General features: G+C 44.0%; 1 protein-coding gene across 1 annotated transcript in view; it reads left to right on the top strand.

Annotated features, from left to right (window-relative positions):
* Positions 1-26,772, top strand: part of TRPC5 (transient receptor potential cation channel subfamily C member 5) — a 139,012-nt gene that overhangs the window by 73,707 nt on the left and 38,533 nt on the right. Inside the window, exons 3-5 of the mRNA XM_007466308.1 lie at positions 10,421-10,757; positions 12,124-12,263; positions 16,689-17,011. Of these exons, the coding sequence (XP_007466370.1) occupies positions 10,421-10,757; positions 12,124-12,263; positions 16,689-17,011 (800 nt within the window). The remainder of the gene's footprint in view (positions 1-10,420; positions 10,758-12,123; positions 12,264-16,688; positions 17,012-26,772) is intronic.

The following is a 26,772-nucleotide window of genomic DNA, read 5'->3' as shown; positions in this document are numbered from 1 at the left end:
GAGAGAGAGAGAGGAGAGAGAGAGAGAGAGAGAGAGAGAGAGAGAGAGAGAGAGAGAAGGGGGGGAAGGAGAGGTGTAGGAGTATGGGGCGGGGTGGTTACATTAAGCACACAGGAGCCAAGCTCCGTTGGTCTCTCTAAGCCTTGCAACTGAATAATCACCCAGTGAAAGCCACTCGGAGCAAGTTTTTTTTTTTTTGCTTTGAGCCAAAACCATACTCTTGGAATCTTCCATCGTGGCTTTAAAGAACCTCCTGAGATACTTTAGCTTGTTAACCAGCCCCGAAAAAGCCGTCCTTCCTGCAACCCCGATTTGCCAGTCTTTCTCAACGAAAAATTCTCTCCTTTACCTACCAAGCTATCTCTTGTCCTCTAAGATGCCTTGCATAACAATCCAGTTTTCATTCTGGCATTTGTTAGAGGTATTTATAGGATGTGACTATACAGTGAGGACCGTACTGACTCCAACTGGATGCACTTCTCCAATGCACTATTCCTCCCCACCTCCCCTCCCTAACCCTGCTACCACCGCCATCAGTCTCCTTTCCAGAATTCCAAGTCAGTAACTGGCATGACAGAACACACCCTCAGGACATTCAGAGGAGCTGATCATGGAAGCAGTGCTGATGTGTGCCAACTGTCTAGGCAAAGACTGTGTCAGGTCACACCTATAGTCACTTCAAGACTATCCATCCAAGAAGCAACAGTTCTGCATCTCATGATAATAACAATAGCCATAATGTTGAAAATAGCTAACATTACTGAATGCTTCCTCATCTAATTCTCACAATGGTTTAGTGCTCTGTGCTCTGATATTTTTATTCCTTGAGGTATTTCCCCTTCCAGCCTCTTGATTTAAACCAGTAGGATCGCAACTCCCAGCTGACCCCCAACCACATCCTGTCTGATTTTTTGTTTTTTTGGAGTAGAGTTGATTTACAATGTTGTGTTAGTTTCAGGTGTACAGCAAAGTGAATCAGTTATACATATACACATATCTACTCTTTTTTAGATTCTTTTCCCACATAGGTCATTACAGATTATTGAGTAGAGTTCCCTGCACTATACAGTACTGTCTGACTTCGTATTTGGTTTTTAGTGGGTTTTCAGGCTCTCTTCATCAACTGCCCTGACACACTAGGTCACTTGCTCCCTCCCAGGTGAGCCGTTTTCCCATGTAGGCTCCCCTTCTAGAACTTCCCTCTTTGGAGTAGGAAGTGAGCATCCATCACCCTCTGCTGCCATCTCATGGCTAGAACAAACCATTGCATTGGATTTAATTCCACAGCACTAGATGCTTTCAGAGCCCCTTACCTCCAACACAGGAGAACTATAACAGCTGCCAGGAAATCCCATTTAGCTAATTCTGACTGCTGTGTATACTTGCAAATGGAAAATTATATATTTTTAAAATGTGTTCTAAAACAGAGTTTTCAGCATCTAGCTCACTTTCCTCCATTTAGTTCAAATTAGTGAAGTTTAGCTGTAGTTTGAAATTAGAGGTATGACTGCCAGTTGACTTATTTTGTGCGTCTGCACCTGCATTGCCATTGCTATTGGAAGCCCAGCTCGGGGACCAAGTTGACTAGCTAAGTGCAACGACAGCCAGCTGAGTCCCAAATGTCTCCATAACCCCTGGGTAAGCACACATCTCCTTTCTTTCAGAAAAAAAAATATATATATCACCATGGATTAGTGATCTGAACAGATAAATAGCAAATTGTGTTAGACAGAGACTACATGTAAAATGTAGGGGCTACTTTGCATCATGATCTGGAACTAAACTACTTGCCAAAACCTCTTTCTTCGCCTCAAATTTCTGCTGCAGTGGTAAAAAAGCAGAACCGCTTAATGAAAGTATAGCTCAGCAAGCTCCTGCACTGATGAGGGAAGGAAGGTGTTTTGAACGTTTCTCCCTCTTTGGGAAATCTTGCATTGCTACCGATTTCCTTTTTGAGCATTTTTTCTCCTCAACGGAGCCCAGCTTGATTGGCAACTACAAAACAAACCAACAAAAGTCGTTCTATCTCGGGTCATTTCTGCTGGCTTTCTAAATACACTTTTGTACACAACTAGACTATTTTCTGAAGAACTGACATCTGAGGCAATGAAAGTTGGGCCTATTCCAACGTGCAGCCATTTGCTGAGGGAGCAGAAGAAGATTCTTGAAGATCAGTAGACTTTTTCAAACCACCGAGAAAGGCCCTTTATCTCAGATCCTGCCATAGCCAGGAACTTGATTTTTCTTCCCAAACCTGATCGTCTCCCCTGGGGCGGGGGGAGCCACTCATTCTCACCTTTTAGATTTTCTTTTCCTCCAAATGAACTAAAGCAAGAAGTGTTTGCAGCTGTGGATCCCCCAGCTTGAAGTCAACTGATCCCTTTTAGGAAACACAAAGATAACTCACTGCCAATTACTTCAGAGAACAAACCCCTGAATGTGAAACATATGTCAAGGTGACCTTCCTTCAGCCTCACCTATTGCACTTTTGTACACACCAGACAATTTAAAATCATCTGACAATAACCAGTTAGGTGACACAAAGGTGGGACTGACTTGCTTGATCCTGATCTAATTTTTCTCTTGCTGACAGCCGCCATGGCAGGCGACATGGTAGATGGTGGGAGTTAAGAAAGACTTTTCTCCTCTGACCACTGCCTGTTCCTAATGGAACCACTAAAGGTTCACTGCTACTGGCTTTTTTTTCTCTGCCTCCTAGCCTGGCTTACTTCTCAAGAGCCCACCCCCCACCCCACATCCTCCGCTCCTACCAGGGGACTTTCCCTCATTTTCCATTATCTCCGCAAAGTGGGGACTCAATCAATAACCAGGGAAGTCTGTCCCTAGCTCACTACTCTTGAACGAGCTCTAACTACAGTGCCTGACACATAGTAGGCATTCAGATGTTAATTGTTGTTGTTGTTACTATTTAACCTCTCTGAGCCTCAATTTTCTCATCTGTAAAATGGGTGTAAATATAGTACCAACCTCCTGGGCTTAGTCAATATATAGAAAATGCTTTTAAAAGTATCCAAAACAAAGGAAGCTCTGTATACATCTAATCTGTGACGGTTATGACTACTACTAATGCCTTGAGAGCACACAGAATGTGAGGTGAAAAGAGAAACGTGTGTGTGTGTTGGGGGTACTTTGGGGGAAAAGAGTTCTGTTTGGGTTATGCATTTGAAATGCCCACTGCGCAGCTGAACATTTAGGTCTGAAGTTTAGCAGGGAGGCAGAGAGGAAATGTTCTCACTTTAACCAATATAGTAAATGCCTGTAAAGCCCCTGGGATGTGAAATGTTACATAACATACACGATTGTTCCTCCATTGTAAGAAGGCCAAGTCAAGAGTTCTAGGTATAAATGTAACATGAGGTAATCTCTAAGTGATACCACAAGGAAGAAGCAAGGTGGTCTGGGCTCAAGAAGGAGGGATTGCCTCTGGCTGGGGCAATCAGGGAAGGCCTTCCAAAAGGAAGTGATGTTCTCTGATTTAATAATTCTCTGTAGCCTTTCCTTATGACTCTAAGTGCCTGCTGATTTGTCCTGTCTCTGAATGCCCTGAGTGCCTACGTTGTGGTGCCTCATAACAAAGTCATGAGCTTTTCCTAACGCTAAATGGATCTAATTTGAATGACTAGACTTTATTCTGACTTTTCTTCTTATAAAATGGTGGTAACAGAAGATCAAAGGGGCATAGGTTTTTTTTCTTTTTTTTTTTTTTCATGTCCTTACCTGGCAAAATAATCTCTGGATTTGGAGGGGAGTGGCCTTCACTGGTCTGTTGAGAGTCAGCCATCTGGGAACCTGACACCTTTACCATCTGTAGCGCTTGTGCAGGAGTCTGAACACAAACCTTATCCCGTTACTTCTTTCACGTGAGTTTCGCTGGCCTCTCAGTGGGATCCTGCAGGCAGAATCACTGTCACTCTCTCTTGTTGGGACCCTCTCCCCTTGTGCGCCACACAGAACCGGGCACAGCACGTGTACAGAGCTACTCGTTAAAATGCCTGAACTGAATCATGTGGACCTTGCATCCCCTTGGCTATGAGCAAGTCAGATTCTGTTCTGCCTTGGGTTCAGCATGGGAATCAGGGACTAAAGTCAGGTGATTATTTAGACAGCTGGCAGGTAGGTCCCTTATAGCTAGATAACTGGCTGATATGAGGTACTCACTTTATTTTATTTTTTGAGGTACTCACTTTAAACTGTTAAGGGTGGTTAGTAGTTTTACATATTACCACTTCCTGCAAACATGAATATAACTCAAGGCCTTAACCCAAAGCAACAAATGATGCGGGCATTTCAATCACTGTGGCAAGGCCAATGGGGAAGATACTGGAAAATTCGGCTTTCTGCAGGCCTCAGCTCATACCATCCCGAGATTGATAGAGTACAGTGTTTAAGAGCTTAGTCTATGGTCAGCCAAGCTAGGGCTCCCGTCCTGGCTCCACTACTTACCAAGAATGTGAGCTTGGGCTCAGTCTCATCGTCTATAAAATGGGTATGATACTGATATCTGCCTTTAGGGTTGCTGTGAGAGGATCTATGTGAAAATCTGGTACAGTGTCTGGCACACTATAAGAGCTCATTGTATGGTAGTTAATCTATGTTAAGAATAGCTCCTAGTTGCAACTCCTAAGGGACTTGACTTACCTATCAGACTTCACCCCCTACATACACTGAGGGCAAAACTTCCCAAATTGTTCTACAGGTTCAAGGCAATCGCTATTAAAAACCCAGGTTCCTTTTTTGCATAAATTGACAAGAAGATCATAAAATTCACATGAAATGCAATGGAGGCAGAATAGCCAAAACAATTTTGAAAAAGAGCGAAGAATTTAGAAGATTCATGCTTCTCAATTTCAGAAGTTACTACAGAGCTACTGTAATCAAGACAGTGGGGTACTGGCATAAGGATGCACTTACTGATAAATGGAATAGAATTAAGAATCCAAAAATAAACCCTTATATTTATGGTTAGTTGATTTTCAACCAGGGTACCGAAACGATTTAATGGGGAAATAGTAGTCTTTTCAAAAATTGGTGCTGGGACTGATCTTGGGTGGCCTCGGCCTGTACTGGCTTGAAGCAGGATTTCGATTCCCCAGCCAGAGATTGAAGTCAGGCCTCAGCAGTGAGAACACTGAATCCAATCATTAGACCATCAGGGACAGTAGCCAGTGAAAAGGCCCTGGCCTGTCGGCTTTGCAGAAATGAATTTCCACGAAGAGACGGAAGGTGGTGAAACAAGTGTTTATTAGGAGGAAAAAGAGTACGTGTGAATGGACACACGGGCAGGCTCAGAGACAGAGTTACACCGCGTGGTAGTTTGAATCACTTAAATGGGGCATTTCTTCCGGGTGTCCTGTGGCCAATCACCTCGCTTTGCCTGGCTCTGAGTCTGTATTTGGTTTATCTCAGGGCTCTCCCCTGTGTGAGAGCACACCTCTTAACCAAGATGGATTCTAGCGAAGAGGTCTATGGGTAGGTTGACATCACTTACTATGGTGATGGGGTGGCGCCTCCTCCCTTTTTGACCCCCCAAGGAGCCTTTCTGCGCTCGCTCGCTCGTGTAGTTGGGAAGGTCTCCTTGACCTCGAGAATGAGAAATATGTGGTCTCTTTATCTGTTATCTGGGCAGGGCTTAGCTCCTCCTCGCTCCTGCTATTATCTTTGTCTTGGAGTATCTGTCCACAGGGGACGGACTCTAGCTGCTCAGCCTGGGGTCCATCTATCTCCTGCCTCAGGACAAGTGAACATCCACAGGCAAATAAATGAAGTTGGACCCCTTCCTCATACAATATGCAAAACTTAATTTAAAATGGATCAAAGACCTAAGTATAAGAGGTAAAGCTATCAAACTCAGAGACAAACACATAGGTGTAAATCTTTGTGACCTTGGATTGAGTGATGGTTTCTTATATATGGCCGCAAAAGCACAAGCAACAAAAGAAAACATAAAACGGACTTCATCAAGGGCTTCCCTGGTGGCGCGGTGGTTGAGAGTCCGCCTGCCGATGCAGGGGACGCGGGTTCGTGCCCCTGTCCGGGAGGATCCCACATGCCAAGGAGCGGCTGGGCCCGTGAGCCATGGCCGCTGAGCCTGCGCGTCCGGAGCCTGTGCTCCGCAACGGGAGAGGCCACAACAGTGAGAGGCCCACGTACTGCAAATAAATTAATTAATTAATTAATTTTAAAAAAATGGACTTCATCAAAACTAAAAACTATTGCCCTAGGCTCTGTACAGTTTGGCCTTTATAGTGCAATCAAGCATACAACACATAGGCACTGCTATTTTTCCTGCAGTCCCTCTTTGTGAGGCATTCTCGAAATCAACTAGAGATTGATTAAATAAACTCAAATTGGAACTTCAGTATGCAAGCAGGAATTAGGATTGTGCTTTCAAAGCTCACAGCTGTGTCTGGATTAGATACTACATGGTGGCTTAAGACAAGTTTGTTTTGTAATATTCTAATTGCAGTTTGTTCTGCCAGAGTCCATACAACCCTATACTACTCTTGTCAGATATAAAAATAGAAAATAAAAACCTATTCAACTTTAAAATTATTATGTTCAGCCAAATCGAAAATCAGAGCAGAGGCATTGAAAATAAAGGTTGGATGGTCATATCCACTATTAAAAGAAGTTTCACATCTGCATTTTTGCTTTAGGGGAGAGTGATTTCTTGGGTCAGAGTTATTGGGGATACACAAGAAGAAGAAGTCCTAGGAGACCATAAAGACCATGGCAAAGTGGTCCAAATATCTGGTTCTGGCGGCAGCTGGGGGACAATACTGTAGAACAGCAAACTACAAATTGCTGCCTGTTTTGTTAATAAAGTTTTATTGGCACACAACTACACCCATTCATTTACATACTACGTATCGCTGAGTTTGTGCTGAAACAGCTGAACTGAGTCTTTGCAAAAGGGACGCTATGGTCTGCGAAGTCCCAAATATTTACTATCTGGCCCTTTACAGAAAAAGTTTGCTGACCCCTGCTGTGTAACACCAGTACTACAGTCTGGATATCTCCATTTAGATGGCCCACAGACAAATCTAACTCAGCAGGTATAAAAACGCATGCATCTCCATAAACTTGCTCCAGCTTCAGTGTTCCCACTCTCGATTAATGTCCACCAATTCACCCAAAAGAGAAGCCTCCCTCCCTTTTACCCTCTCACCCTACTTCACTTCCCACCCATCACCACATCCTGCCAATTCTACCTCCTCACTATAGTTTGAATCTGAGCACATCTCTTCATTTCCACTGCCATTACCTTAGTCTGAGTCACGATCATTTTGTACAACACTGACAACAGCTTTCTAACTGGTCTTCCTGCCCCTAGTTTTGCCCACCCTCTGCCCCCAATCCATTTTCTACTCAATAATCATAGGATCTTTCTAATGTCTAAATCTGATTCTGGCACATGCATAATGATATATGCAGCTAAGATTTAATGATCCCTTACTATTTGCTACACATAGTTCTAAGTGCTTCATGTATAGTAACTGATTTTTTTTTTTTTTTTTTTGCGGTACGCGGGCCTCTCGCTGTTGTGGCCTCTCCCGTTGCGGAGCACAGGCTCCGGACGCGCAGGCTCAGCGGCCATGGCTCACGGGCCCAGCCGCTCCGCGGCATGTGGGATCCTCCCGGACCGGGGCACAAACCCGTGTCCCCTGCATCGGCAGGCGGACTCCCAACCACTGTGCCATCAGGGAAGCCCTAGTAACTGATCTTAATCCTCACATGAATCCTATATGGCAGATGCTGTTATTAACTCCATTCATTAGATGAGGAATGAAGAGCAGAGAGAACCAGTGCAGTCTAGCTCAAGTGTCTATAGTCTTAACTACTCTACTATACTGCTCTACACACACACACACACACACACACACACACACACACACACACACACACACAAACCTATCATTTATGGCTTCTCATTGCTCTTAAAATGAGTCATACTATTTATAATGGCCAAAGACTATCATTCTTTTTTTGAGTTGTGTAGCCCTTTATTAGCGACTAAAATAGAAGGTATCTGTTGTACAACACGGGTAGTAATTGACTATAACTGGAGATTTTTATATTCTAATACAGATCATTTATAAATGCAATTTCTTTATTAAAAAGCTTCCACCCTTTTTGTTTGTTTGTGTACAATTTGCAAAACTATTCTGAAAGCGGAGTATATGTGCACAAGTCTGCAAGGAGTGCAAATTCAGGATATGGTAAATGCTTCACAAGTTACTTTCCAAAACCTGGCTGCCACAACTGTGCCAAAGACTATCATTTTGATCTTCTGTAACCCCTGCCTACCTCTCCAGCCTCATCTCTTGCCATCCACAGCCTTGCAGTTCAAGCAGCAGTCTCCCCAGACGGCTCTACCTCCCCATACCAGTCACGCTCTTTTTCACCTCCATGCCTTTAGTCATGTTATCCCCGCTACTCTGGCTGTTTACTCTCTTCCCATCTCCTTCACTACACCTAGCCAGCTTCTACACATCCTTTAATGCTCCACTCAGGTCTTACCTGCTCCAGGAAGCCTTTGCAGAGCAGTCTGAATTTGCCCTTCCTTTGTGCTCCCGTTACGCCTTGTTTTCCTATCCATTATCATGCCCTCGCTAGACTGTTTCATAACTGTCTTTTTATATATGTGTCTCCCTCACTAGACTGGGTGCTTCCAGTGCTTCTCCCATTGCATCCAAATATTTTGCTTTACCCTTCTACTTTTCTATACTTTGTTTTCTAGGACCTTTTCGTCCCAGCCTTTGGCATAAGCTATAATGCCAAGAAGAGTAGAAAGGGACTGTATGGGATTTTTGTCTTTTTGTGTGTAAATGTGTGAAAAGGAGATGTGAGGACGTAAGGGGGATCGTGAACATCTTTGGAGAAAATGAGATCACATGATAAAAAGACTTTAGAGCTTTTTTTTTTTTTTTTGTCCGCTAGTAATAGTAAACTGCTTTAGGGTAGGCTAGTCCCTAAAATGGCTAATGGCTCAAACACAACAGAATTATCTCAGTCGTGTAACTGTGTCCAAGACAGATATTCTTGGTCAACAAGATAGTTCTCCACATAGTCACTGAAGGACACGGGCTGACAGAAGCCCCTAGGCCACCCTGAGCTACCACAGCCCACTCAGCAAGAAGGGGGAGAGAACACGGAGGAGCACACATGGGGGACATATATAGTCCAGGCCTAGAGGTGCCACTCATCATTTCTCCTCACATTCCATTATTGAGAACTTGGTCATGTGGCCACGCCTCACTGCAAGGGAGCCTGGGAGATGTAGTCCAGCCTGTGCTCAAGGAAGAAAGAATGGTTTTGGTGGGAAGCTAGTGACCTTCACAGATATACTGACAGTAAAATTGGGCTAGTTTACCTTGGGTGTTAGGTAAATGATGGAAGAATTTTATTTCCTTTGTACTCGTAAGCTGTATGGTGCAGTGCTGTTTAACCTTTCCCATGGGAAGCTGGAGTAATCAGATAGAGGCAACCTTTAAAATCATTGCTGACAGTTGAGCTCCCTATTGAGTTGCTTACCAGGAAGTAACAGCCGGAGGGTGACTTGCAATGCTGATGATCTCTTAACTACTAATCACTGACACTCTGTAGATTGCCTTTAAGTAAAATCCCAGCTGAGTTAGACACTGTCATATAATATTGGCCCCCAAATAGCTTTGCCTCCTTTGCATGTCTAGACTAGAGAGCGTGTTAAATAAATGGCAAAGTAGCAACCTGATTCTTTGCTAGCCAACCAAGAGGTGCTCAGAACCAAAAGGGAAAAAAGAAAACATCAAAAAGGGAACTCATTTCCATTCCAAACCACAGCCACAGGCATGAGCTTATTTGCTGCCGGTTTGTGTTTGCCCAGAGTACACATTTGTTGATGACCTCACGTAAGCTAGGGGAATGAGTAAAAGTGAATCCATTTGAAATGAAACATCCCCATGATTCTCTGCTAAGAGGCATGTACATTCCCAGGAGAACTTTGTAAAACAGCTGCCCAGTCTCCACTCCCCAGGCAGGCTCATTTAGTCAGCCTGTGGTGTGACTTAGGAATTGGGATTTTTTTTCATGTTCCCTGGATGATTCTGATGCAGAGCCAGGTTCGGGGAAGCATCTCTCTAACACAATGGGAGGGGGAATAGGGGGCCATGCCAAAGCACAAAACAGAGTGATTGATTTTGTTTAATGTATGAAACAAATAATCAACCCTAAGGAAGGTCTAGTCTCCTAGCTTGACATGTAGAGCTGCCTCTGAGGTTAGACCCATGCATGGGAGCCTGGAGATCAGGCCTCCTCTGGGGATTGGCCGTGCAGCTGGCTGTAAACTAGGAGAGCTATTATGAATGTAGACTCCCACCTGGACATCCCAGATGCCTGACTTGTTCTCTTCTTTTCCCAGTTTGTGGCCCAGCCCAACTGCCAACAGTTGCTTGCCACTCTGTGGTACGATGGCTTCCCTGGATGGCGGCGGAAACACTGGGTAGTCAAGCTTCTGACGTGCATGACCATTGGGTTCCTGTTTCCCATGCTGTCTATTGCTTATCTGATCTCACCCAGGAGCAACCTTGGGCTGTTCATCAAGAAACCCTTTATCAAGTTTATCTGCCACACAGCGTCATATCTGACCTTCCTCTTCATGCTTCTCCTGGCTTCTCAGCACATCATCAGGACGGACCTCCATGTGCAGGGGCCTCCCCCGACTGTAGTGGAATGGATGATATTGCCTTGGGTTCTCGGTGAGTCAAAGAGACCAGGAGCTATGGCCAGACTGCCTGCTGGTCTTGTCTAAGGAAACTACTGGAATAGGCAGTTGGACTGGCCCTGAATTAGGGCAACTTCCCTCTGTGCAGTGGGGGAGTCCTTTGGTGGGAGTGTCAGAAATGTGGTTCCTTCATCCCCAGGCCCTGGCCGCTCAGCACCACAGGGTTCACCGTGAGATTGACAGTGTACCCAAGGCTTGTTTCAGCTAACCTAACATCATCAAGGACAAGGAAGTTGTCTGTCAGTTGATTTAGAGGGAAAGCCAAGTGCTAAGTCAGGACAGGCTCAGGTAAGCTAGGCGGGGCAAGTGCTGATCAGTCTATTCAATGCCTTCTTTCCCATAACTGGGGTTACGGGGGAGGGGTGGCACTTGGATCTGCTGCTTTCTTGTGACTACTCCACACAATCCCACTACGTATTCAGGGTCACATCCCATTTGGATACTGATTTCACAACCAGGAGGGAAACCTTGGGAAATTCACACAAGTCATGGTTAAAGCAGCCTTACCAGAAGCCTCCAGGCATAATTCCATTGCATTGGACCCTCCAATGCATTTCCATCCTCCAAGTCCTTTGCTGCTCGAACCGTGGTCCCCAAACCAGCAGTGTCAGAATCATCTGGGAACCTGCGAGACATGCAGAATCTCAAGTCTCACCCTGGGTCTGTGGAATCAGAATCTGCATGATCCCCCGTAGATTCACACATATTTTAAAGTCTGAGACTCACTGCTTTAGACCACAGCCACACCTTTTACTGCTTTCCACATTCCAAGGCTAAAGAAACATCTATGCCATCAGGCAGAATTCCACGAAACCCACACGCAGTGAGAGGAGACAGGAGAAAAGAGGATTCTAAATTATTCTGGGCCCCATAGCCTAGCTTCAGTCCCAACATTCAGTACTTTGGACCATGGCCAGCTTTTGCTCACCTCAAAACTCATTGAGAAGTTTTCCCTCTAGCACATAGTGGAAACTAAGGACTGTGGGATAATATTGACCTAAATAACTCATTGATGCAATTACCCCTAACTCTAAGATGGGGAGAGGGTAGAATCAGATGCCCTGAATTGCAACAACATTCCAGTAACTGTGGTAACAATGTAAAAGTGAGTAGTATCCAGAAAATTATAACATATAAGCATCTTTAGGTAAAGCCTATCCTTGGCAAGTTCAAGGCAGGGAGGTGAGGTAGTAAAGAAAGAAGAAAGTTATTACTATCTCTGGGGGCTCCAGTGACCCCCAGTTCATTCACTGATTTCCTCTTTCTTCATTTGGGGGAATCCTGCTATGATGTCTAGTCTGACGCTGTGAAGAAATAAACCTTTTGCCTCCATTCTTCAGGTTTCATCTGGGGGGAGATTAAGGAAATGTGGGATGGTGGATTTACTGAATACATCCATGATTGGTGGAACCTGATGGATTTTGCAATGAACTCACTCTACCTGGCAACTATTTCCTTGAAGATCGTGGCCTATGTCAAGGTAACTTGGAATGTTCACCATCTTTCTTAAACAATGATTTTGGTTACATTAAGCTTTAGCTGTGGGAGCATAAAAAGTTTAGGAGGAAAGTGCTGATGACAGACATGTGGAAAATACCATAAAACAGACATTCTTTCAGTGGTTTGTAAGCAGTGTCCACCTAACCAAAGAAAGTGGAGAATGGAGCAATTTGCAAATGAATTCTTAGCTTCTTTAACTCTGACAGTCATCCATCTCAATGAGCATTTACGTCCTTTCTACAATGTCCTCGCCAAGAAGATGGCCCACTGACGCTTGCACAGGGCAGAGACTAGGAGATTCACTGAATTTCCAGAAGCCTCTCTCAATACTTGTCACTTCATTAAAAAGTGCTACTTTGTATTTTTCTAATATTATTCTCCCTGTGACACATCCATTAGTAATCCTTCCTCCCTGTAGGGTCAAACGGAACGAGGCTGTTCCTTCTCCATAAAGGGCTTCCAATATGAAGTCATCTCTCCCTAACCCGCTGAGCTGTCTCTTCCCAGAGCTAAATATTCACACTTCCCTCAAGTGTTCTTCATTGGATAGGGAGCAGCACCCTAGGATCACGTCACTTCCACCACCAGGATGATCATTCAAGCTGTTATGAATCCGCCTTTCGAGTATCACCCAATCTATGTCTCTCTACGAATCTAGATAACACACACACACACACACACACACACACACACACACACACCCCACCTTGATGTTGCCCCTGCACAATGTACAGCCTGAATTATCCTGAAAAACAGCTTCATGTCCAACACCTCATGCTGGGTAGTCACAGGCTCTGAGTCCGAGTTTGGTGCTCATTAGATAATGGAATGGCTGTGCTCCCTATACCCTGAATTGAACTGCTCCAGCGTGAGAAAGGCTGACAGTCCCATCTCCAAGATTGTCTAGTCAGTCATGCTTTTTGGCACTAAATCCCACATGAAGGAGTTTTAGAATGGGAATATGGCTGTCCCCCAAATCGCCAACTTAGTTTATTTTTATATCCCTAATATGCATATTGCATAAATTTTAAGACCTTTGGAGTTAGTTACATGGAGCGTGAATATTGAATGCAGTCCTGAAACATTTTTGAAAGCCTAAGAGTATGCTTTCACTGGTGGTGATCATTTAACACATACTTACAACTTCGTTACAAGAAAAAGCTGGTAAGGAAAATGTTTGAATCTCTGGTTAATGTGCCTGGATGAAATCCATGTCATTCTGGCACTCTGCTGACTAAGTAACAGTTTGGCAGTGGTATTTATATCCTGAAGGGACAATAAATTATCAATCTAGAAATTGGTGGGTTCTGCTTAAACAGGAAAGTTTAGAATAAATGATCAAAAGGATTAACCCTTGGGGATGTGAAAATGTGTCAACAGAGGCCCAACGTTAGTTAATCACATAACCTGTCCAATTTCACTGGCAAGCCTTCCAAGGACCAGATACTTCCCCACCATAGACTGTAAGGATAAATCAGCTCTATTAAGCTGAGTAAATGCCCCTCAACTGACATTTAACCCAAAAAAAGACATTTGCCAAGAAGTTAGAGTCCTTCTCAAGAAAGGAGAATTTACAAAGCAAGACATTCCACATGCAGACTGGATTTGCACTGAGAAATTATCAATGGGCAGACTGGTCCACTCTTGCACAGAGGCACACCAGTCTGAAATGAACTTCTCCAAGTAGGCTGAGCCAACCTCTATGAGGTAAAGACACAGGGCTGGTCCCCAGGCCCTTTGAAAAATTTCAGATCACTATTGTACTGAGGCAGTACAGAAGCACCATGGCATAAACTGGCCTTAAGAAAATCCTTCATTAGAGTGAAAAACTAGTCAACAGTATATATACTCCACCTCACATTATTTTGCTTTTGAGTTCACCCCCCCTTTGAAAAGCGTAGAGGCCAATTTTCAAGCTGCATTCCATCACAAAGAATATAAGAAAAATCACCTGCCTCCCCATATCACTAACTCAAGAGTCAGGAAACGTAAATGTAATCCCTGCTCTGATATTTATGAGCTAGATTAGCTGGATTACCACAGGCCATCCTTCTACCTCTCTGAGCCTCAGACACTGCCTCTGAAAAATAAAACTGGACTAGATCAATGGATTTCAAGCTTTGAATTGTTTTCCATGGAACCACATCTTGAAATTAAAACTTATGCAGAACTTGAATATATTAAGGAGCTCAAAGGAATGAATTTGAATCGAGGAATGAATCTTCCAGGCCTCCTCTTTGGTGTCCACAGTAGCCACCAGGTGCTTCCACTGAACCCTCAGGCTTGAAGGAACGCAATTTGAAAACCATTTGCGTTTGATCAGGGGCCAAATGATCTGCAGGCCAAATTGGGGCCACTGCCGCAGCTGTTTGTTTATGTATTTGCCTGTTAGTTCTAGAAGGAAAGAGTTGAGTAGTTGCCACAGGGACCATATAGTCCACAAAGCCAAAAATATGTACTATCTGGCCCTTGTCAGAAAAAGTCTGCTGACCTCTACGAAGGCTAAGCGAGCTCCAAGTTTATTCCCTGCTATCATATTCTATAACATCTTTCTCCAAAAATATACATGCAATGCATAGATTTGCCACGAGAATCACCTTTCACACTCTTGACTGTCCTGCAAATCCAAACTCACCAGCCCGTGGGCAGAAGACTTCCCTGTGGTTACAGGTGTGCCTGTGGAGAGAGAAAACCCTAAATTATGAGTTATGCATGTTCCAGTCGAGAGTACCTAGTTTTAAAATATAGGTCTGTTTTGTTATCAGCAAAGAATCTGCATCTTTCACATAGACCACCAAACCTGTAAAGGCCTATCATCTAACATATGTGCTGTGATATCAACTATCATATATGTAATATTTAACAGAAATAGTGCCAGACTGAGTGTGCAGAGACCTGAGTTTTGGTCCTGGCTCTGCCACCAACTTGCTGAGTGACCTTAAGCAACTCACTCTGCCTCTCTGGATTTCAGCTCCTCCACTTGTAAAACAGGCATAACAATGTCCACCCCTCACAACGCTGCAGCAAATGTTTTCTTTAGAAAGAAAAACAGAGAGATACAAGATTTGGCCAAGAGTGTGTAAGACCAATTGGCCACCCCGAGTCTACTTGAAACAGAAGCAAGTTTTCTCCAAACTCCTCTGACAGTGAAGAATATTGGATACACACAATGATTTTAACAACACCAGTTTCCTCAGTTGTTGGAAGCGAAGCACATTTTAGAAATGCTAACAATATAATTTGGCCCTCGATGCAACATTTTCTCAGGAAAGTTGTTTACATTTAGTCCTGAGAAATTGTGATATTTAGATGAGTGCTCAAGGCAATATGCTTCAGATTGAATTCCAGGCAAAATCTACTTCTGTCTTGGGGAAGGTAAAAAGCAATTTCTTATATTTCCATAACACCTCCCCTTATGGAGTACACAGACGTTCACATATGGATACATAATCACAGACATGTGCAGTGGGTAGGAGTAGATATCATCCTCATTCTCTGGTGAAATTGAGAGAGAGAGAGGCAGTTTTAAGCAACAAAGCCCAAATTGGAGCTCAGGCCTCACGTCGAAGCCATCTTTCCACGAGGCGACCTCTAATGTTCCAGGAGCTGAAAGCTCAGGCAAGACTGAAAAATGGGCAGCCAACCCCAGAAACCCTGGCTCTTCCCCTTCTTCAACCCCCTGGTTCTTCATCTGTGCTAGAGGTACATTGCAACTTGTAAGACTGTCAAAGGAACAGTAAAATACATCCATACACCACTGTGCGGACAGTACTAAATTTACTACCTGGAAGGTTGACGTGCCATTTGTAATAGTATGGGAGAAAAGCATCTTGGCAGAAAACTCTGAGTAATGACCCTCTAAGGATGCTCTATCAGCCCCAAACTGCAGTCAGCAGGGAAGTCAAGATGAACACTGCACACTGAGGAGACTGAACCTGTCGCTTGTCCTTCAGTAACTACAAGTCGTCTGCAGTGCTCAGAACAAAATGGGGGATTGGGTAGGAAAGTTGATTTGAAATCCCGTTAGGAAGCAGAGTAATTTGGGCATACCTGTGGCTCTGTTCCAGGGACACTTCTCGACAATCTGGTCAACTCACACTTCAAAAATGTCTGTTCATAAACTACAGGTGGTTACTCCAGATAATTGCTCTGAAATTCATTTTTCTACATCTATGTGCTGGGTATATATTTCGTCGAGAGTGGGAGGACGAGTGTTATTAGCATCATGTATTGATTGGGTGGGAGAAAAGGACAAATAGTGCCAATCACGGGGGGAGCTGTTGTATAAATGAATGCTTGACGCTTACTTTCGTGGCTTTATTTGGATGCAGAAGGGAGAAAAGAGGGGAAAGTTTTCTAAATGCTCGCTGTACCTCTCATCCTGTGCACTTGTTGTCTCTTCCAGTATAATGGTTCTCGTCCAAGGGAAGAATGGGAAATGTGGCACCCAACTCTGATTGCAGAAGCTCTCTTTGCGATATCCAACATTTTAAGTTCGTTACGTCTCATATCCCTGTTCACAGCCAACTCCCACTTAGGGCCTCTGCAGATCTCTTTGGGGCGCATGTTGCTTGATATCCTCAAATTCCTCTTTATCTACTGCCTGGTACTGCTGGCTTTTGCCAATGGATTGAACCAGCTTTACTTTTATTATGAGACCAGAGCAATCGATGAGCCCAACAACTGCAAGGGGATCCGATGCGAGAAACAGAACAATGCCTTCTCCACGTAAGACTCCCCGCTTTCCTCTTCTGCCTTTTGTCTGCTTTCTCCTCCTTTGCCCTATTTTCCGTCCACAGCTTCATCACTGCCCCTTGACAGTGCATGCAGAGCTCACTTATGCATCAACCCGAAGGGTCTGAAGTGAAGGAAGGCTCCTCCCTCCCTGCAGGGGACCAGGACAGGAAGTAGAGTTAGGTGAGGGAGGAAAGAGACAAACACACAGGGGCTCCCAGGAACTCATCTAAAGGGTTAGTTCTGAACTCTTTTGGCCACATCCCATATGTTTAAAGGAATTCATGGGAAGGGGTAAATAATTCCTGTCTCAAAAAAGCGTCACTAACCAAGGAAATGAAGCGGCAAGGCTATACCTCTCAACAAGTGATTGCCAAAGCTAATGTAACTGTTCTGAACCAAGAACAAAGAAAAAGGGAGAGTGCAAAATTATCTGAATGCACCTTGTGATACTGTGATTAATAATAAGAAATATGTATTTGCTCTTTGTCTCCATTTCTGGCACAGAGCTCCGAAAAGCCTTGGAATTTCCTAAGTGATGAGAACAACAGAGGTGTCTTTGGCTGTGTTAACAAAGTGACTTTTGGACCTCACCTAAGGATGGGGGGCGGTTACCCCCATGTGATTAGAGGGTTGGAACTTTCAGTCTCACCCCTCCACCTTCAAGGGAGGCGAGAGGGACTGGAAATTGAGTTCAATCACCAGTGGCCAATGATTTAATCAACCGTGACTATGTAATGAACCCTCCATAAAAACCCAAAAGGACAGGGTTCAGAGAGCTTCCAAGTTGGTGAGCACGTGGAGATTTGGGGAGAGTGGGTGATCAGAGAGGGCAGGGAAGCTCTGCAACCCCGCACATACCTTGCCGTATGCATGTTCTATCTGGCTGTTTCTGAGTTGTATCCTTTTATAATAAACCAGTAATCTAGTCATTTAAATGTTTCTCTGAGTTTTGTGAGGTACTCAAAGCCAAGGAGAGGGCTGTGGGAAGCTCTGATCTATAGCCAGCTGGTCAGAAGCACAGGGGACAACCTGGACTTGTAATTAGCACCTGGGAATGGGGGAAAGGGGAGCAGTCTTGTGGGACTGAGCTCTGAATCCATGGAATCTGACGTTATCTCCCAGGAGTGTCAGAATTGAGTTGACTTGTAGGACACCCAACTGGCGTCAGATAATTGATGATATGGGGGGGAAAATATCTCCCCATACCCACAGGTTGGAATTGAGTTAAGACCGCTTAGGTGGTGTCAGAGCAATGGGATTTGCTAGAACAGCCCTGGCTCATGGAAACATGTGGTTTGGGAAGAGAAAAATAAATAAAAGGGCAGGGGGCTGACAAATCTTTGATTCCTAGATGCGGAAGAGACAGGCTAAAAGTACGATGAGAGTCAGCTCAACTTCTGAGGCTAAATTAAGGTTTCAGGTGGGCCAAAAGGCACGAAGCAGTAACTGGAAATGTCTCCTTTTCCCACTTGGGACACAGGAGACAGCTCATGACTCTCTGTCCATGAGTCCACTGCCTCTGGACCTATGGAACCCCTGTGCCTTTTCTTTGTAAACCCAACACCTACTTCTCTAGGACCTTTAAGCTTCCAGAATGGCTTTTATTTTCTCACAAATCACTGTTAGGGGAAGCAGACAAGAGAAAGAAAATAAGCACATGTCAGGAAAAGTGTTGGGTTCCAGGAGCAGTCATGAGCTTACCCCGGACTCAGTGTCCTACACCTTGTCCATCTCTAGCCCCTGTTCTGGAGAGTGCCAGTCATCTGGTAATCACAGCAATTACCCCGAGGTCGTGAGAGATTCTTCGTCATTAAATTGAGATACAATTTTCCCCCTTAACTCTATAAACTGGGGCAGATCAATGGACTCAGACATTCTCGAAATGTGTTAAATAACAAAGGCCAGGGGGAAAAAAAAGGGTTTCTGCCTGACCCCAAGTTGCACCAATAGAGAGGGGAAAAAGCAATGCAATGTAGCCTACCCTTATTATTTACCTCTAGCAGCATTTCCTAAAATGGATGACAAATAACCACAGTTCACAGGGATATGAATAGACATGGAAACAAGATCTCTGATCAAGTGAGTTTTGGAAATGCTGGGACAAGTTTAAGAAGGTTTCTCCACTGCAGGGCTTCTCAGAGATTTTCCATTGTGAATCTACAGTAAAGGGAGAGGTTTTCCCAAATGTATTGACCAAGATGCTATTCCCGTGAATAAAGTTTGGAAAATGTTGACTCACCGCGTTGCCCATTTTATAGCACCCACCCCCTCCACTAGGCCACACTCCCTCCCTCTCCTCCCAGAACTCAGGGCAAAATCTTGGATGGGGAAACCAGACTTATGTGAAAGGGGAAAAGAGGCCAAAATGGGATGACAAAGAGATAGTGCCATTTTGGTGAAGCCAACCAGGAGTGGACAAATGCAACTGGTCACCTCGCTAGTGCCTCTTGACTAGGAAATGCTTCCTCTCCTGCATTAGTCTAGAGACAGAACTCACATCAACCTGTTTTCAATACAAAGAGCAATTCTGTAGTGGCTTGAGCACCAGGAGACTGTATCTGTTCCCGTCAAAGCATTCAACAGAATTGCACACCTGAATGCAAGGCGCCTTCCGGGAGGCCAGGTCCCTGTCAATTACCCTCTCACGTGAACTCTGCTGAGCAAGTTTATGAAATGCCTCCTTGTAAGTCTGTAGTGATTATTAACACCCCTGTTGCCAACTGACATTTGCTGTCATCACTTGCCCAGCAGGGACAATTGACAAGAATGGGCACGTGTAGTACATGAAGTTATCTCTTGGGGTGTCAGGTATAAAGAAGCATTGTCATGCTGGGGGCAAATCAGCAGTAATGTTACCTTAACTTCCCTTCTAGGTGTTGATTTCTTTTTTCCTCCACAGAAGTCTGACTCAGATTTATGTTTTCCTTTAAATGCCTCAACTCAGGCATTTATAATACCTGCTAAAATACATGCTACTTAGAGCGTCAGAAAGATTCTGTTTTTAGAGAAGGGGAAAAGGGAGCTTGTTAACAGATCTGACGTAAACTATGGCATCTGCTTGCTGTCACCCTTTTCCTTCTGATTCTCCAGAGATGTCATTGCTATTCTTCTGCTTAAAAAAGAAAATTTTTTCCTGGGCACACAATTCAGGGGGACCTTGTTATCCTTGCTGACAACCACATGACAGTACTGTGGGTGGTTTGAGTTCAGTATTCAATACTGGCTGTACCTTGCCTTCATCCACTGTTGAGAGCAATTGGGAAGGCATCCTTCGGCGGGCACGGGGCTTGGGAAGAAACAGGGCGGAAGTGGCAAAAAGCTAACTTGGCGGTGCTGTTTCTCCTTCTGAGGTCCTGACCCTCAACTCCAGATGCCTCCTGAACACACCTGGCTGTGCCGCAGGCCTCTCAAACACAACATCCACAACTAAATTCCTTATCTCTATAGCCCCACCCCAAACCCACTACCCTCGCCTTTTCTTGCCCACTCCGACCCCACTCTCAGATACAGTCTCCTTCTGTGTCTCCCATGGCATTCTAAGTCCATCTCCATTATAATAGATAACCTATAATAATAAATGTACTAGTAATAATAATAATGTAATAGATAACATATTTTAGTCATTTGTTGTCTCTTACCCACCAGACTGAGACCCCCATTTTAGAGGCCTTGCTCCTACCATAGACATAAAGGGGTTCAACATGCCCATTGAACAACCGAATGAAAGGATGAATTCTAGTAGCAATCCTATCTTTAGTTCTAGAAGATTCACTTCTGCTTCTGCCCCCCGCCCCCGCACATGGCTAAAGTATCTAGCCAGCTCTGTCACTCTACTGATCCACTTTGAACCTGCTGTCAGAGAAAACCCTTGGCCTTCCTCCTACCTCCCTCATCCTGTACATGGGCACTTGGCCAGAGAACAAAGTTCTACATTGATCCCTACTAAACTTCATCTTGTTAGTTCCAGCCCCTTGCTCCAAGCTGTTGAAATCTTGCTGAATCTTGAGTCTGTCGTGCACTCTATTAGCTGTCTCTCCCAGTCTTGTATCGTCTGAAGATCTAAAAAGCTTGCCACCTATTCTCATCCAAAGCATTGATAAAACTGTCATTCAGGCTTGGTATTCGCTGGCTGGAATATTGGGTGGCTATTAAAATTACATTTATGAAATGTGTGATTTTTAACACACTTTTGACTGGAGATGTATTACGGCCCCAGGTGTTAGTTTCTGCAAAAATGCCCCAGTCAATAATGTGCTAAAAACACAAAAACTGTACACACTATGATTGCAACTAACATAACTGCAACTAGATATGCAAATGAGTGACCATCTATAAAGGCAATAAAGAAACGTGAAACAACAAGGTTGGATTTAGGTGGGAGGTTAATAAAAGTCATAAAAGTAGCATATTTGCTGAGTGCTAGGTCCAGGCACTATTTAAAAAATGAGCCTGACATGAATTAACTCATTTACTCCTCACAATCATGCTCTGAGGTAGGCACTATTATTATTGCCCATTTTACAGATTGAGAAATTAGGGTACAAAGCAGCTAAGCAGACTGCTCTCAGTCACAAAGGTGATAGTGACAGAGTCAGGCTTTCAATCCAGGCATACAAGTTCCAGTCTGTGCTCATATCCAGGGGTGCAAGTGTGAGACTGATTTTGTGAAGGTATGCAAAATTAGTTGTGTGAAGTTGCAATAATCACGAATACACGTAAAGCTGAAGAGGACAGAGCCATGACCTAGCAGGTCACTTGGGACCTCCTTGTAAACCATCATCATTCATTTGTGGCTATTCCTACTTAACCAATGGTGATTTCTCGACCCAACATTCAGCCCATATTTTCCCATCTTATTTATATGGATACAAGCTCAGTCCCCATCAAAGGCTCTTCTTTTTGTTCTGACCAGGTTTTAAAGGTCCTTATTGAGTATCTCAGCTTTTTCTCCTAACTTCAGTTCATAGCCTTTCTGCTGTTGTTATCACGGGAAGGGTGCCACTCATTCATACTTTCCTTACTTATGCGCTTCTATAATCTTTTATAGATTTATTCAACATTTACTCAGCAACTCCTATGTGCCAGGCAATGAGGATACTGAGTAAATGGCATCCTTATCCTCAAGAAGTTCATAGTCCAATGGAGAACACAAGTGAACAATTAGAATAGCTGCATTTTTAATGCTTACTATATGCCGAGCACTGTGCCGAGTGTGTTACACGCGGTACTTTATGTGATTAAAAAAAAAAAAAATGGTGGTTAAGTGTTTGGACTCCAGAGTCAGAAAAGCTGGGTATAAATCCTACCTCTGCCATTTTCTGCCTGTGTGACCACTCTGTGCCTCAGTTTCTCATCTGAAAGAAAAAAAAAGAATAGTAGCCATTTCATAGGGTTATTTTGAGAATCAAATATTACAATGTGTGCCTGGCACATAGTAAGAGCACAATAAATGATAACAGTTAGTATTTATCCTACAAATGGCCATTTTAGAGATGAGGAAACTTGAAGTTTAAAGAGGCTGTGCCACTTTCCCAAAGTCATATGGTTAATAAGTAAAGGTGTCTAAAGTTTGCTCTTAGCCACTCGCCTCTCTTGCCTCTACAGCATGACATGTGCCTTTATGGACTAAGGCTGGGCTGCTATGGGAGAATAAAAGAGGATCATCTAACCCCACCTTGTAGGAAAGGAGTCAGGGGAGACTTCTAGAGGAGGTGGGGCTTCAGCTGAGCCTGGCAGGTCAAACAAGAGTTGGGCAGAGAAGGAGACAGGACAGAAGTAGAGACTAGAGGTTGGGAGTAGGGTGGGAGCACTCCCACCAGAGTTAGAAGCTTGTGAAAGGCAGGATGAAATGAGAAATTGCAGGTCTGGGGAACTGCAAAATGGGTAGGGATAACCAAAGAGATGACCATGCCTTTGCTCCATGTGTGTTATCAGCACAACTTGTGAAAGGATGATGGCACTGCTTTCTCCCAAGGAGCCTTTCTCTTCTGGTACATCCTCTAGTTCTTCACTGGTCAGAATGAAGTCCAGAGGGGTAAATCTTCTCCATACTCCTGCTACCTTTTTTTCTTTTTTTAAGTATTTATTTGTTTATTTTAGTTTTGGCTGCATTGGGTCTTCATTGTTGCATGCTGGCTTTCTCTAGTTGCGGTGAGCAGGGGCTACCCTTCATTGTGGTGCGTGGGCTTCTCATTGCAGTGGCTTCTCTTGTTGCAGAGCACGGGCTCTAGGCATGCTGGCTTCAGTAGTTGTGGCTCGCGGGCTCTAGAGCGCAGGCTCAGTAGTTGTGGCACATGGGCTTAGTTGCTTTGCGGCTTGTGGGATCTTCCCAGACCAGGGCTCGAACCCGTGTCCCCTGCATTGGCAGGCGGATTCTTAACCACTGCACCACCAGGGAAGTCCCTCCTGCTACCTTTTGAAAGATTAAGTCCTCATCTCAAAGACAAGACTTTCAGCAAGGGACATGAGAACTACAGTTCCCATCCCTATTCTACTGAGCAGCGCTTAGCTTTGTGATCTATTTATGGATGGCTCCCAACATGCACAAATCCCCCTTAACTGGATGGTATGGATTTGTCTTCCCAACAGTTAATATCAAGTCTTCTTGAATCTTTGTATCTTCACTTTGTGCCCCTTGTTGAGCTAGCAAGTTCCATATGTTTGCTGACTCTCCGCTAAATAAAAATGGACTGATTGTTTTCTTTCAGGTCATCTCCTTTAAAATCAAAATAATATTCCTTTGGCATTAGGATCTGCATTTTGGTCAACAAGTCTTTCTATCCCTGTGATAATTGTATTAAGGACCCGACCACCAAGTACCCCTAGGTAATGGCCCTTTCCCTGTGAATTCAACTGAGTCTAGAAACCTAGAAGACAGAACTTCCTATAGATGTTTCATCAGATGCGCTTATCTACCCCAAATGTCAGTCACTCATTTTATCCGGGCATGCCTTTCAATAAACCAGATTCTCCTAATGGCCAGACTATGTTGTGCCATTTTGTGCCTCATGTCAAGGGCATTCTCACTATCAACCGCCAAAACTGAGGAACAATCTTTACCCCTTTTCTTATCTCTTGTACAGTTATACCTATAGGGTCTCCCTAAGTAGAATATCACCACAGTTTAGGGCAGATTTTAAATGCCCGGACTTTCACTTTTAGGAATCTTTGTATCAGTCATTGGAATGGCTAGTATTAAACTCTACACTCAAGCATTAACCACTGCAATTTTCATTGTTACGGGGCTGGGGGTGAAGGAGTGAAACATCATCCATTCTGGAGAAGCAACTGATGAAGGAAGACCCTGCCAACATATTGATGACATACTTGCCCTGGCTTGTGGCCTTGTTGTCTGTCATGCAATCAAGAAACACATAATGAATGCTTTCTATATTCAAGGACACTCAACTTCCAGCGACTCTGGTTCTTCAGTGTCATTCCAACTTGCTGCAGCTGCTTTCTGTTTTTCTGAACGATATATTCCCTGACTTTTGTTTATCCAGCTGCTGGGCTAGCTTCTTGTGCCGTTGCTGGCCTCCTGCCTGCCCTGACTTCGAATGGACACGGCCAGGTCCTAGCTAGGCCTTCCTAACAGAACCAGACTCTTGAACCCTATATCTGCCCCATTTTGAAACTCTGCCTGGCTCTGTGATGCATTGTATTGCCTGGCCCTGACTTGTAGAATCTCCTGGAAATTCAGATCCTGTGATAGGTCTGACTTGCCATATTCTGGTTCTTGTTCCCTGGCCCTTGAAGTCCAGACTCTCATCTTACTGTTGATTCTCAAATGTTTCACCATCTGGCACTTACTTTCATCAAACAAAAAACAGATTTCTTCCTTCTTGGCTAGCTCTCAAGTAATGTGATACTGAAAAGATAGTGGAAGCTATCCACAATGATTAGAGAAGAGCCATTTAACAGGTTGAAAAGGGCTATGTGCATGTTGCCCAGGCAGCCCCGAAGGAGGCCCCCTGAGAATTAGGCCACTGCAGAGCACAACCTTCATCAAAATGAACTAACACTCACTGTGCAGCCTACTGAATGTGCAATTGTCAATGGGTTTGGAATCTTATAGACCTTAATCCAGTGATAACTCTAATAGTAATATGTCTTCATTCATTTATTCAACGAATATTATTGAGTGCCCATTACGTGCCAGGTACATAGTAGCTGTATGTCTGTCTCTTTCCTCATAGAGCTTACATTCTAGTGGGGATGAACAGAAGATCAACATTTAAACAAAAATTTACTAAATAATATAATTTTAGAGTTTTAAGTGCTACGAAAAAACTGAAACAAGACAACAGGATAGAGAATAACCGGTGAAACTACTTTAGGTAGAGTGACCCTGGGGACTCTGAGGGAGTGACATTTGAACTGAGACCTCGGTGATGATAAGGAGACAGCCATGCAGAGATCAGGGTTAAGACCACTCCCAGACAGAGGAAATCTTTAAAACACTGTCCATACATATACCCCTGAAATGAACCCAAGAACCAATCCCTCAGCCTCTCAAAATATATTGGGCTATAAAAACAACACATTTGGAGCAATTGAAAAGTTACATCTATTCTTTTTTTTTTTTTTTTTTTTTTTTTTTTTTTGCGGTACGCGGGCCTCTCACTGTTGTGGCCTCTCCCACCGCGGAGCACAGTCTCCGGACGCACAGGCTCAGCGGCCATGGCTCACGGGCCCAGCCGCTCCTCGGCATGTGGGATCCTCCCGGACCGGGGCACGAACCCGCGTCCCCTGCATCGGCAGGCGGACTCTCAACCACTGCACCACCTGGGAAGCCCCCTACATCTATTCTTAAAGTAGCATTTCTTAACTTCTATGCCTCTTCCGTGTGCTTGGGAAAAGGTTGGTTTGTGCCACCCAGGAGCTGGCTGCACTGTATTGCTGTATGCACAGATTTCTGAATATGATGCAAAAGAAACCCTGGACCCCCAAAACATATCATTGCAAAAGTTACATATTTGGATGTGGAGACTCTGAGAGGAAACCATAATTTGTGAAGCCACCTAATGTAGAATAATGCAGTGGTTTGGGGAGGTCAGAAGAACCCGGCTTTGAATTCTGGCTCAGCACATATAAATCATATAAATGGGTGACCTTGGGCAAGTTATTCAATCTCTGAACCTCTGTTTCCTCAGCAGTAACAATAAAGTTTTTATAAGGATCATAATGTTAACGTATGTAAAGTGCCTAGTATGCTTATATAGTAAGTCCTCAATAATTGTTAGTTAATATACCATTAAAAATAATTCATATAAATGTTCATTCAAGAATCCTTAAGCTCCTCCACTGAGCTTAGCTCCATTCTGGGCCCTGTGGGAACCACAAAAGAAGTATCAGAAATGGTTTAAGTTGCTCATGTTCACTCAGCTGGCAAGTGTCAGAGCTGAGTTTTTAACCTAGGGCAATCTAATCCAAGCACCATATTCTTAGCCACTGCACTTACTGCCTCTACGTAATTAGAAAGGTGGTAAAACACATGGTCTGAAGATGAAGGAGAAAGTTTGGTGTAGGAAGTAGCCCTTGAAATAAACCTTGGAAAATTATAGGCTCTGCATAGATTGAGAAGAGGAAGATGGTATTCCAGGTGGAAAGGCAAAGCATAAGACATAGAAGTGGGAACAAACAAACTGACCTGGCTGGTTCGTGTTGGGGAAGAGACCAAAATACGTGAGATCATGAGTCTACCTGTTGGGATGCAAATCAGGCAGAGCCTCCTTATTAATTAAGCAAATCAC

This window comes from Lipotes vexillifer, unplaced genomic scaffold (assembly GCF_000442215.2).
Source record: "Lipotes vexillifer unplaced genomic scaffold, Lipotes_vexillifer_v1.1 scaffold298, whole genome shotgun sequence".
NCBI classification, from domain to species: Eukaryota; Metazoa; Chordata; class Mammalia; order Artiodactyla; family Lipotidae; genus Lipotes; species Lipotes vexillifer.
Note: the sequence above shows the minus strand (reverse complement) of the source record. Positions and strands in the feature narration are given on the sequence as shown.